The sequence below is a fragment of the Microtus pennsylvanicus genome, chromosome 5 (assembly GCF_037038515.1).
Source record: "Microtus pennsylvanicus isolate mMicPen1 chromosome 5, mMicPen1.hap1, whole genome shotgun sequence".
In the NCBI taxonomy this organism is placed as follows: domain Eukaryota; kingdom Metazoa; phylum Chordata; class Mammalia; order Rodentia; family Cricetidae; genus Microtus; species Microtus pennsylvanicus.
The window spans coordinates 79710671-79724659 of record NC_134583.1 but is presented as its reverse complement, the minus strand read 5'-3'; the positions used below and the strand labels follow the sequence as shown (position 1 = coordinate 79724659).

At 47.5% G+C, this 13989-nt stretch overlaps 1 protein-coding gene across 1 annotated transcript in view; it reads left to right on the top strand.

Annotated features, from left to right (window-relative positions):
- Window positions 1–13989, top strand: part of Tcerg1l (transcription elongation regulator 1 like) — a 180240-nt gene that overhangs the window by 34690 nt on the left and 131561 nt on the right. The window contains exon 4 of the mRNA XM_075972609.1: window positions 5086–5283. Within this exon, the coding sequence (XP_075828724.1) occupies window positions 5086–5283 (198 nt within the window). The remainder of the gene's footprint in view (window positions 1–5085; window positions 5284–13989) is intronic.

Sequence of the window (13989 nt, the reverse complement as noted above, 5' to 3'; positions counted from 1 at the left end):
CTATCTCTATCTCTGCCCGTCGCCCGGACAAAGATTCTATGGTTATATTCGAGATAATCATCAGTGTGATAGTGGGGCAAGGACAGTTCAGGCACCCTCTCCTCTGCTGTCCAAGGACCTAGCTGGGGATATCCCTCTGGACACCTGGGATCCCTGATAGAGCCAAGTCTCTTGCCAAACCTAAAATGGCTCCCTTAATGTAATTCCTTCTTCCCTGCTCCTATATCTGCCCTTCCTTTATCTCCACCCTCCCACTCCCCCAAGCTCTTGCCAGTCCCTCCCTTCTCCCTTCTCTCTCTCTCCTTCTCTTCTTCCCCCAATCTTACCCACACCCCTACTCCCACCCCCATGCTCACAACTTTTGCCCGGCAATCTTGTTTGCTTCCAATTTCCAGGAGGATGTATATATGTTTTTCTTTTGGTTCACCTTGTTATTTGGCTTCTCTGGGCTTGTGAATTATAGGCTTAATACCCTTGGTTTATGGCTAGAGTCCACAAATGAGTGAGTACATACCATATTCATCTTTTTGGGTCTTGGTTATCTCACTCAAGATAGTGTTTTCTATTTCCATCCATTTGCATGCAAAATTCAAGATGTCATTGTTTTTTATCACTGTGTAGTACTCTAATGTGTATATATTCCACATTTTCTTCATCCATTCTTCCATTGAGGGGCATCTAGGTTGTCTCCAGGTTCTGGCTATTACAAATAATGCAGCTATGAACATAGTTGAACAAATGCTTTTGCAGTATGATTGGGCATCTCTTGGGTATATTCCCAAGAGTGGTATTGCTGGATCCTGAGGTAGGTTGATTTCCAATTTCCTGAGAAACCACCACACTGATTTCCAAAGTGGTTGCACAAGTTTGCGTTTCCACCAGCAATGGATGAGTGGTCCCCTTATTCCACATCCTCTCCAGCAAAGGCTATCATTGGTGTTTTCGATATTAGCCATTCTGACAGGTGTAAGAAGGTATATCAAAGTTGTTTTGATTTGCATTTCCCTGATCGCTAAGGAGGTTGAACATGACCTTAAGTGTCTCTTGGCCATTTGAACTTCTTCTGTTGAGAATTCTCTATTCAGTTCAGTGCCCCATTTTTTAATTGAGTTAATTAGAATTTTAAAGTCTAGTTTCTTGAGTTCTTTATATATTTTGGAGATCAGACCTTTGTCTGATGCAGGGTTGGTGAAGATCTTCTCCCATTCAGTAGGATGCCTTTTGCTGGAGTATGTTTTAACAGTAAGTTTTTTCATTGACAAGCTACATGGTTAGCACTGGAGTGTGTGGTCAGTAATCCTTCTTCATAGATGGGGGAAGGTGCAGCTAGCTGGGCCCACTGCAGTCTGTCTCCCGGGGGAGGGCTGCAGCCTGGACATCTGCCTTATGGGAGGAACTCCTGAGTAGAAGCTCAGCTAAGAGGGCTGTCTGATTTCAGAAGCATCGATAAAAGCACCAGACAATGGAAGATATTTGAGTCTTTAATCCACACCTGATAGAGTAGGAAATCAAGAAAACCACAACTTTCTATGCTCTTTTCTCCTTCAGAATAATAAGCAGTCTAGACCAGGGCTAAGCACAGCTGCAGACTTGAATCTTCCCCTTGCTGGGCAGCTGAACCTGACTGCTCAAGGTTTTATATGCCCTGAAATAGGGGAGGGTGGGGCAAAGGTTTGCAAGGGGAAGTTGTTGGGGTCTCCATCATCTTCTCTGTGAGGGGAGCTGGTCCCTGAAACTCTCACAACGAACTCTACAATCTGACAGGGCTGCAGAGAAGATAGAGCAGAGGCATACACTTCTTGTCGTACCTTATGGCCATGAGGGGCTGCACTGTGGGTCTGAGTTAGGTGTCCTGGACAACTGGTTCCTACAGGTTCCTGGCTGGGCAGGACTTGGGTCTGGTAGGGGCAAGAGGCAATGCTGTGGGGTAGAGAGCTAGGTACTGTGGAGGGATGGTTCCCAGGAGCTTTTGACTGGACAAGACTTTGGTCTTATAAGGATGAGGGCCATGTTGTGGAATCCTGGGGGCTTTACTTTCCTCTAGTCTACTTCTCCCACGCCACCTTGCTTTATAGTGTGGGTTTCTGAGGGCTCTCATAATTGGATCCTCCTTGTCTCCCTGGGCTCCCCATGCCTGACCAGCCCCCTGAACTTCTGGCATCTCTTCGGACCACTGAGCAGAGCACGCGTGTAATTACATTCCAGCTATATTTTCTGTAGCCGTAGTGAAATGAACATAAATGAACCCTTGGGTGGAGATGAGGGCAGGAAGGACCCTGAGTAAAAATCATTCAAATAGGTCTTAAAGCATATCAGAATATTAAAAAATGTTCTTGTTAGCTGACTTTATATCCCAAAAGCACTGATAGTGTTTTGGCTCCTGACACCGTTTTATGGTGACTGGAAGATATCAGTATGTTGGTTCAGCTGTTTACACATGGCTACTTCTAATAGGGAATACCTGTGGTTGGGGTGGGGAGGCCAATATGGCACACGTATGCAGTACTCCATTCTCTGGGTGTCCTGATTTATTGGATATTGTAAGGTACGTGAGGGTGAGGCTGTTGATTCTGTGACTTATTACAATAGAAGCAAACATACAGGGGAGATTGCGACACATTCCCTTATCAGTCAGACCGTGGTACCAGGGAGCTGCCACCAGACAGAAGGGCAGAAAGGCAGATCACGACCCTTGCTCTGTTTCACTAATTGTCCGTGGTGTGCTTCTGCTATAATGGCGGTACGTTCTTGATAGCACTGATTTCAAATGTGTGTATAACAACCCAGGGAGTCTACCACACCCAGATACAGGATACAGATGACATGGAACCCATGCAAGGCTGTGGGCAGCCAGGATGCTCACTTGCTGGGTGGGGAAGGCAGCAAGAAGAAGACCTGAAGCAAAGCCCAGGCTGGAGAGGTACCTCAGTGCACAAAGGACTTATCCCACTCACTAGCTGAGGATCAGATTTTGATCCTTAGAATCCCCAGAAACTGGACAGAGAAGCATGTGCCTGTAACCCCAGCACTCCGACAGTGACGTGGGAGCTGGAGACAGGGAGCTTCTGGGTCATCCGTCTGCCATACGCAATGGCAAACAAGAGCTCAAACACAGTAGAAATAAAGGACTGGTACCCGAGGCTGTCTTCTGACTTCTGTGTGTGCCACGTCACATGCCTGCCTGTGCTTACACACATCATGCGTGGAAACAACCAAGGTGTTGTCATTCCGTAGGTGAATGGAAAATAAATTGTGGCACATCCTTATAATGAACTATTGCTCAATGATAAATAAAGTGCCATTGAGTCATACCAAAGTCAGGAAGCGAACTGCAAAGCAGATTGCTGAGTGGAAGAAAGCAACTGAACAGGCTGCACGTGATGCCTGCCATTACACGGTGTTCTGTAAAAGGCCACACTGTGTTGCTTTGGGATCAGGGGTTGGGTGTAGGTGCGGGGAACAGAAGGGGCAGGGTGAAGTAGGTGGGACTTTCCTGTCATGAAATTCTTGCATGGGATGCTGTGTGGACACATCCTACATCTGTCAGAATTCACAGGGCATACCCAGGACGGAGGCCCTGGGAGGGAAGCTGGCCTTTAGTTAACAGTGGGTCGATCTGAGCTCATGGTTGGTGACACGCAGCACCCTGGGGAAGGTGGTAATGACAAGGGAATTGCCGCCGGCAGTGTGGGAGCTCTGTAGCCATTGCCTAGTTGCTCTGTAAGTTTAATTTTAAAGGACAGTGTGTGTCCCTCTTAGGGAATTTGTAAATATGGAAAGACAGGGAGAGAAAATCAACCAAGAGTCTGCCACTTCGGCACACTCACAGTCTGGAGTGCATTTTTTTTTAAATCTGACTTTATGATATCCAATACTTTCCTAGATGCCTTCAGATTTCTCTTTCCCTTATGGACGTCTCCCCTGAGGTCCAGATTCGGCACTCTGTCTCTGAGTGCATCCGGAACGCTGCCCCATCCCCTGACTGTTCCTATAAAAAAGGCAGCCAGTGTGGGACCATGGCAGGAACACTGAGCAGACCTCCTGGGCATCTGACCTCCCATCATTCTGCAGCAAACCTCATCCTCCACACACCAGTGGTGTCTACCTGCCTAGCCCGGTGTTTTCACCCAACCCCATCTCCTCACCATCCCACATCCCACATCCCACCCGTGTCCACACTGCTCTGCTCCTCTCTGCTTCCCAATTTCCTCAAAGCTCCCATATCTCATGGAGTAGCATCTGCCCCAGAACTCTTGTACTTGGTGGTCCTTCTTCCCAGTGGCCAGGATGCCTCATTCTCCCGTTCTAGAATGATTTGGACCATGTGTCCTTATCCCAATAAAGGTCAACCTGCAGAAATTTGAGACACAATCATCACTTCTTTATCCCCCTTGACTTAAATCCATCAACCTATATCATAAAACCAACAGATGAGAAGTGTATCGATGATGTGTTTCCTTCTGGAAAGTTCTCCTGAAAACAGGCCTTCTGCCTGCCCATTGCTCAGCCCCTTGTCAGTCCCCCAAAGACAACTGGTTGTATGAGTGTAAGGCAGATCTTTAGAAGTGAGTTTGCAGCCTGGGTTACTTACTCTCTGTAACCTTGGCATCCTTCCTGGATTCTGCGTTTGGAGCATCTGGGAGAGCCTGCGTGGGTGATGATTTCTTCACGTGTGCTCAGCATCCTGAGTCCCAGTGCTTTGGAAACCCTCCCGCCCTGGCCTACACCCACCCCTTCCTGCAAAGCCTCCCCACCTTGATTCTCTCAGTGCCCTCCCTCCACCAGGCTGGGCTTCAGCACAGTCTTGGTGGTTGCTTCAAATGACCAACACACATGTGTACCACGGTGACACTATTTCCCCTTACCATGTACATGTCCTGGGATCCTTCCGGTGACTTCAGAATGGTGGCGCTCTAAGCATCACACAGTGAAGCACATATGCTGAGTGACAAGATTCACTCTAGGGACAGTGCTAACCGGTACAGGATGTCATTGAAGGAGGCGGTGCTAGTCTTACATCTTGAGGAGGCTATTATCTGAAACGGATGTGTGACCCATGTACTGACCCTGGTCTCTCTCCCACAGGTGGTTGCCAAAACAGCCTTAAGCCAATCAGCAGTGGTCCCACCATCACCATCACTGCCGCCGCCGCTGCCGCAGCTGCTGCCATGGTCTCCGTGGACCCTGAGGAACTCCGGGGCCTCTCCCCCTCCATTGTGCAGCCCTGCCATTTCCTTACATTGACTCCCATCAGAATCCCCCTCCGGACCACCCCCTTCTCAGGTAGGAACCAGAATACCGTCTGGAAAGGTCATGAATTGTTCCCAGAATCCAATTTAGGGAAGCAGGGCCAGCTGGCCCACAAGCTCAGTGTCTTGGTCACTGTTCTCTGTACCTGGGCACATGATGTGAATTGTTGGAAGTCAGATCCAGGAGAGGCATCCAGTTGGGTTTTTGTGGAGTTTGCTTGGTGGGAGACTATGCACATGCACGTGGACTCCACGGAGCCAGGCTTGGCTGTGCCACGTGGCTTATGGTATGTGCATGTGAAGAGTCAAGACCCCTTTTGAACTCATGTAGGTACTGAGGACCCCAAGACCTTGATCATCTCCTTGTGTGTGTGCCGCATGTCAGAGAGAAAGGGTAGCCCACCTAAAACGCATCACCTGACCTAGCTAGTGATATCCCATTGCTGAACTGCACATGGCTCTCTCTAGCCCTGCATGGGATTGAAGATAGCTTCTTGGGGCATGTGGAAAATCCTGCCTACTAGGCGGGAGTGGAAGATAAGAGTCATAATGTCCCCAGAGACATCGGTGCTCAGGGTGTTGGGCCTTTTTGAAGAATTGGAGAGGATGAGCTTGAGGCTTCTCAGCATCCCGAGGTGCAGAGATTCAGAGATGTGTGCTCCTGAGTTGTGGAATAGGTTCCAGACTGGCCACATTTCCTGCTGCTGTCCACTTGATGTGCTTACTGCTCTCTGTATTGCGTTGGTCGACTGGTGTAGTAATAAGGGGAGCGGCGGGGCTGCGTCCCCAAACACCCCAGCCGCCTGCCCGGCTCGCTTTACCCAAAATAATTACACGGAAACTGTATTCTTTTAAACACTGCTTGGCCCTTAGCTCTAGCCCTTACTGGCTAATTCTGATATTCCAATCAACCCATCTCTAACAATCTGTGAGCACCGGTCTTATCGGGAAGATTCTAGCCTAAGTCCATCCTGGGTCGGAGCTTCATAGCGTGCGTCTTCCCTGGAGCAGGTAGCATGGCGTCTCTCCTGCGTCTGCTCCGGAGAGGAGAGCTGTCGAGTCTGACCTCACTTCCTCTTCCTCCTGGCATTCTGTTCTGTCTACTCCTCCCACCTATCTTCTAACCAATGAAATGGGCCGAGGCAGTTCCTTTATTGCTTAGCCAATGAAATCAACAGATTGATATATGACACTCCCACATCAGACTGGTGTCAGTGTGCCCCATGTCCCTGTGTTTCTTCAAACGTGATAGTAATATCAACTTGGAATCTTCCATCCCAGAGTTTTGGTTGCTTTAGTGAGCTGGTCCTGTGCTGTGGTATAGCTTGCACAGAAAGTCTGCAGGAGGCAGGCGGCTACGTGCTGAGCATCCTGCATCAACAAATCCAAAGGCAGCACTCTCAGCACTGATTAGATGCCACAGGTGGGAAAATTCTGCTTTGGAAAACTTTACTTATGCATGAAATTATTTTAAAAAACATATAAAATAAACTAAAACCTGTGTATACATTATAGAAAATGAATAAATTCACATTTAGACTTGATGTCTTTATGTATATGTAAAAATTTCAAAATCTTGCAAAAGTCGAATACAACTTGCATCCAAAGCACTTTGGATAAAGGGTGTTTAGCCATGTCATTAATAGCTGCATTCCCAGCAACAGGAAACTATCACTAGATGAGACATGTGCCCATGCACACATATATGTATAGGCATATGCAATGCATATAGACACACACACACATGCATTTGCATACATGCATGCATATGCTCATGCATAAGCACATTCAAACATATGTATACAAGGCAAAGATGAATATCCCATGTTCCAGTTTTTTAGTGTGCCCTCTGTGATTGATTTTCTTTCTGGGGAATCTAATGTGGTCCTTTTCAACTGGACCTTTGATCTCTGTGTTCCTCTACCAGCCTAAAGGGTTAACTGTAAAGGTAGACTGTACTGCCCAGGGTGAAATCTGCCTTCCATTTCATTGTTTAAGATGTGATGGGAACAAACCCTAGGGCAATCTTCTTTTGAAGCCCACATTCCTGCTGTGTGAAGCTGTGGGCTAAAACCCCTCAATCCCCTGATCCACTGATGCTTATGAAAATATATCTTAGAACCAGACACTGTACTGCCGGCTGGCTTCCCTTTCCAGGTTTAGTGAAATCCAGGGGTGCCCAAGACAGGGCTTCTTTGGGAGGTATGGCCACTTGGTTGAGTTGGACTGGGTCTCTTCTCTTGCTGGTTGCAGAAGGTCATTGAGAGGTGCGGGTATACTTCTGGTGAAAGCTTTATCAAGTGTGCCTTGAGCTTCTAAAAGGAGCTGGAAGGATGTCCAGCTTGTCATTGTTCTGGTTAGTTTTATGTAAACTTAACAGATACCCAGGTCATTTTGGAAGAGGGAACCTCCACTGAGAAAACGTCTCCACCAGATTGGCCTGTGGGCAACCCTGCGGGGCATTTTCTTGAGTCATGATTAGTGTTGGAGTTCTCAGTTCGCTGTGGGCAGTGCCATGTATGAGCTGCTGGTTTTGAATGTCATAGGAAAGTAGGCTAGATAGCCAGTATGCAGCGCTCTTCCGTGGTCTCAATTCCCACCCCGATTCCTTCAATGATGGACTGTAACCTGCGAGTTGAAAGCTGGAATAAACCTTTTCCTTTCCAGGTCCCTTTTGGTCACCATGTTTTTATCACAGCAACAGACACTCTAACTAAAACACCCATCAAGATGCAGGCCTGTTTTGAAGGCACCCTTAGGAGTCCATGGAATGACTGAAGGAGCAGACTCTTCAGAGAGCTAGTTTGCCTGGAAGTTCCTGACACCCTGCAACTGATGAGCCAGGCTGGTATCAGAAGGAAGACAGATTCCTTAGTGACTTGGTGTGGTGGGAACTGGAGAAGTCAGGCTTAGATGGACAGAGAAGTCAGGTCTGATGCAGCCCGTCCCTCATGCCAGCTTATCTGAAGCCTGTGGTCCTTGGTGTCTCTGCAGCGAGCAAACTGTTCGTAATGGAAGGGCAATTCCCATTTCATATGATGAGCCTGACTGTTGCTTGATGTAAAAAAGCCAGATGCCTCAGAGGCTTCATACAGTTCGGGTTAATGAGGCTCAACTGAGGACAATTTTGCCTCTTAGGGATATCCACACAACTACTGGAGATGGATTTTAGTTATGTCAGCATGTGGAGAGGCTGGGTCCTGCAGTCTTCATCTGCCCCGAGTTCTATCTCCATAGAAAACCTCTGGTGTAAATTAGAATACCACTTAACAAACTGTGAGATCTTGTGCTAGGGCAGCGTGGATAAGCTCAGCTGGACAGGGAAGACAGTGTGATGTGTTTGTTTGTGTGTGTGTGTGATGTGTTTGTGTGTGTTCTGTTAGCTGAAGCCCCAGAGGGACATATCTTTGTGGAGAGAACGTTGACAAAGGATTTACACTAGGTCTGCAGCCCTTGCCTGTGTAGTTCTCAACCCATACTCAAAGAGCCAGGGGCCAGCTCCAAGCTCAGTTCTAATGGGGTTGTCTCCTTCTGTGTGTAATGGGCACAGCCAAAGCTTGTGGTTGCTCTCCATAGGCTAGATACCTGTGGAACTTGTCCCTTTTCTGGACTGTGTGTCCACCATCAGAAAACTGTGTCCTTTTTTTCTGTACCCCTCCCTCCATGAACAACAGGCTGTGGATCTATGGACTCAGTGACATCCCTGATCCAGCACCCTGCTGGATCCTTGTTGGGTTAGGAAGAGCTATTCTGTCTTTTGTGGCATCTAGAGCTGTTGGTTGCCCACCTGTCCCTGAATCCCACTTGGGGCAGAGGGCAGCAGGCTCATCTGGAGACATGTCTATTCTGTTGACAGTGCAGGCATGCAGGCTGGTGGATAGTAGAATCACCAGGGAAAGGAGAACAGAGCAGAGACCCTCTCCTTTCACCCACAAACAGGTTTTAGCTCACTTTTCACTGTTCCTCGTGGTCTCAGAATATAGAAAAAAACCTATTCAGGGGAAAGGTCTTGGGCATCACAATTACGTCTCAACATTAGGAGGTCAGGCTGGGTGTCAAGGATAGGAGGAGAAGTAGAGGATGTGGACCACGGCAAGCATGCCTCCCTGGTGTTTCTAGAATGGGCTATCCTGACCTGCAGTCATTGGACCATAGTTCTGCTCAGACCTTTGCTAGGACAAGTGAGCCAGGTACCGCATGCCTTCTCTAAAAGATGAAGAATCTGAAATGGCTTTTCTCCTAAGAATGATAGTTCATTTTACAGCATGGCCCAGCCTTTACAAGGCTCTCCTGTGAGAAAGGTGAAATGGGAGCACAGAGACACTGTCTCTAGTATTGCCAATTACTATCGGATACAAATATTAAAAAGCACCATCTGCCTCGGAGACCATTTGCCACCTGTTCTCTTGCTTCCACAACTATTTATTGGTTTAAATTTAGCGTGCTGTCTTGCCACAGAACAGCTGGGCAGTGACGATTTTCTTTGTCTCCCAGTGACTTGCCAGCCAAGCCACATACCACGTCCAGGACATCTCACGGTATCAGTGTTGCCCACGGCCTTTCAGATGCTGGCAGCTCTCCCAATAGGGAAGTCCACAGCTTCTAGGTGACTTCTGACTACAAAGAGCCAACTGCTTGGGGGTAAAGTTGGCCCCTCTTTTATCTTATTATTTTTTAAGTGCACGAATTATTCTTTCCTCTACTATAATAAAAAAGTGTCATAATATATATTGCAGTGTTAGGTATTTCCAGAGTCAAAAATTCAGAAACCTTCTGGCAATATAGTTACTGATATCCCCAAACACACGGAGGTCGCCTGCCCAGAGGGTATCATGACTGAATATCAACAAGCAAGCAGAAGGCCCTATGTATTTATTATCTCTGACAGGGAGCTCTGTAAGAATGCCCTGAGCATGCATTCCTACCCTCTGCAGTGGGTGAACGGCAAAACTACCTCTGTGGGGGAAAACCTGTTGCTGGGATCTCAGAGTGAGGACTGCTCACACACTGAGTGCTTCCTGCCACATTGCCCACCTCCGACCATTGTTCCCCAGAACCAACCATTCCTATTACCTTAGGAATGCATGCAACACTTTGGGGTCTACATTTGCGGTCTCCACCATGATCTCCTGTCCACTCTGTCTAGAAACTGAAAATATATCCTCACGCTAAAGGACTCAAGGTCTGGAGATATCTGCCTCCCCTAAAGGGGGGTTGGCAGGATACAGCTATAGATCTCTCCCCCCTGCCCCCTCCACTCCAGAGGTAATGAACCCTTGCTGTTCTTCCTCTGCAGCTTGGGAAATGCCTTCCTCACTTGCAAATGTATCATTGCTGGCCAGGTGCGTGCTGCCTAGTGGGGCTCTGCTGCCTTTAGAAGAAACAAGCCGCGTTTAGCCATTCTTCTGTGGTTGTTTTTCTTATGCAGTCCTGTAGATGGAAGTTTCTGACCCACCTGCTCCCTCAGCCGATCAATCCCAAAGAAACACACAGTTCCATACATTTGCCTGCAGATTTCATGAGGTCATTGCTTTTAACAGCAAAGTAATATTCCATTGTGTAAATATAACAATCCCTTATTTGGTTGTGGAACATCTGGGCTGTTTCCAATTTCTGGCTATTATGAATAAAGTTGCAACCAACACGGTTGAGCAAGTGTCCTTGTGGCAAGATGGAGCACCCTTTGGGTATATGCCCAAGAGTACTATAGCTGGGTTTTGAGGTAGATTAATCCCCCCCCCTTTTTTTTAAGAAACCACCACATTGATTTCCATAGTGACTGTACAAGCTTGCACTCACGCCAGCAATGGAGGAGTGTTCCCCTTACTCCACATCTTCACCAGCATGAGCTATCACCTGTGTATTCTCTGATGCTCAGCACAGACTCACTCACTCAAAGGTGCTGTCTTATGTTTTACTGCCTGTGTTTAAACCATATACCATGTTACGAGATACATAGAAGGTGGAATGGTTACTGTAGCTAACCTACTGGGCATCCACTTCTCATACTGGTGCTACTTATTTTTCCATCTCAAGACCAGCTATCGCTCACTTGAACGATAAGCTCATATTGTACATTTGGTATTTAAAGGTTTATTTATTTACCTGTATGTGTGCGAGCCTGTGTAAGCTCCTATGTACCATGTGTATGCAGGAGCCCTCAGAGACCAGAAGAGGCCACTGAATTCCCTGGAGCTTCGATTACAAGCATTGTGAGCCACTTGTGGGTCTTGGGAACCAAATTCAAGTCCTCTGCAAGAATGATAAGCACTCTTAACCACTGAGCCATGTCTTTAGGCACTCATTTGATCTTTAAATTTGATCCTGCATAAAACCACTGTTAACACTTTTTTTTCTCAGTTTTTTTGACTCATTTTTTCCTATATTTCTCATGTGGTAATGCCACACAGCACCTTTCTCTCTGTGCCTGGTTTATTTCATCGGGTACAATATCTTCTAAGCTACCCATCAGCTTCTTTAGTCATTCAGTGAACACCTTGTCACCACATTGTGACTGCTGGGAACTACACTACAAGGAATGCGGATTTCTTTATAAGGTGGCCACGATATTCCTTTGGTCACCTTAAGAAGGCTTGGCCGTAATGTAGTTCTTTCTTAGCTCCTTCAGAACTCTGCATGCTGTTGTCCATGATGGTCATATGGACTTCTGTTCCTGCCATCAGTGAGCACAGGTTTCTGTTGCTTCAACCTTCATGGAGCCTGTGTACTCTCATCTCCATCAATGCCACCTTAGCAGACTACTCCATCCCATAGTCACCCCATCTGCGTTCCCTGGTGATGAGAGATGCTGCCTCTTGGCCCCTTCCTGCTGGCCATTCAAGTGCCTCCAGCGTTAGGCAGTATATTCTCTCCCATTCTTTTGTTAATTGTTAGTATGTCTTCTTGAAATCAGCTTATTAGTACTTTGATTTTTTATGTCAATGTCGACTGCAGTCCAATTTTCACAGATTCCCCTGACTCCATAGGGCGTTTTCTCATTTTGTTGGATGTTTTCTTTATAGTAGATGTCGGTAGAAGAAGAAGAGGGAGGAGATAAAGGATTTTAGTGAGAGGCCTTGGAAGCCCTCACTGAGGTGGGCCAAGGAGCAAAGATGGCTCCACCTTCACTCAACAGAGGAATGGGTAGGTGCTGGAGGTGAATGCTATGAGAATGAGGCCAGAACTCAGGACAAAATGGTTTAGGGAGTGTAAACCAGGGTCTTGGAGAGGATGGAGTCTCTGGCCCAAATCCAGTCCTCTGCAGGATCTGGAGAGATATGCAGGCATCTGTCCTTATTGTCCTCATCTTCTGGTCATATTTGACCCTAAGCCAATGGGCTGAAGGGAGCCCACCTCAAGGCTCCAGACTGTCCAGAGCAGGTGCTGGATTTCTCTGCAAGGAACTTGGAACCTAAGTGGCAACTGCTAAGAATGGGAAATGGGACATACTCAAGGGTTTGTAGCTTCCTGCAAACAAATGGACTCAGGCTGGGACTCGGGCTGCTCGTCTGGCAGAGTCCCACATTTTCATCCTTTTAGTCCTGAGAACTTGGGATGGTTCAGTAAGGACAGAGTGCCACCTTGACAACTGTGGCTCTGAACTCAGAGAATAAGGTTCTGGGGCTTGTGAGTGCCTCTCCCTGCTCTCCCTGCTGCTGTCATTAGGGGCAGTGACAGGGCTCTGGACTAGCTTTTCACCCTCCTGTCGTTTGAGTTTTGACACTTCCCTCTGCCTCTCCTCAGCTCAAACCCACACCTGGCTTTGATTCAAGGAACGGCCAGGAATACATGCAGAGTGTCAGACAAGCTTTGGAGGCAGCTGAGGCCACCTGCCCTGTCACAACCGTGACAGGTTCCTGGTGAGGATGGCCGCCAGGTCAGCAGTTGGTGAACTGTCAGCATCCTTTCCAGTGGCCGATTTCCTTTCCATTCCATTATCGATTCCCCAGGTATTGGAGTGATAGGTTTTCAACCGGACACAGCGGAAAGAGTGAAGAAACACAGATCTTAAAAGGGCCTCAACGCCATTCATCTTAGGTGAGCTCAGGTGTCCCCTTCAGCAAAGGCAGCACGTAAGTGACAGGTGGGATGTGCTCTACTCAGACATTGCCTGGGTATTTCATTTTTGTAATGGCTTATTATCAGTATCACGGGATCCAGACTCTCCTAGAGACACGCCCGTCGCCACGCCTTGAGGAATTCTTTAGTCTGTGGCCAAACTATCTGCTTGTAAGAGGTCAAGTAGATTAGGTCAATTAAGGCTGGTGGTATTTAGGTCCTCTGCTTCCTGATTGTAGCTTAATGTGACCAGCTGCTTCAGACCCCGCTGCCTTGACTTCCCTGTCAAGATGGATTGTGTCTTCACCTGTGAGTGGAAATAAGCCCTCTCTCCCTTGAATCGCTTTGCCAGGGCATTTTATCCAAGGAGCAGGAAGACAAACTAAGACAGCCCCTTTAAAATGACGGCTGTAGAATTCAGCAAGCAGCTCACACAGCCAGCCTGCACCGTGCTTTTCCTGGATGTCGGTAAAATAAGGTGGCACACAGGAGCAGGTGGGCTCTGGCGGGCCATCTCAGCTTTGCCCATCCCTCATCTGCCCCAATATCAACCACACGACCAATGTCTTTGAATTTCTGTTGCTGTGATAAAACACCTTGGCCGAGGGTCTTAGTGAGTGATCTGTTGCTGTGAAGAGACACCATGACGACAGAAACTCTTATAAAGGAAAGTGTATAATTA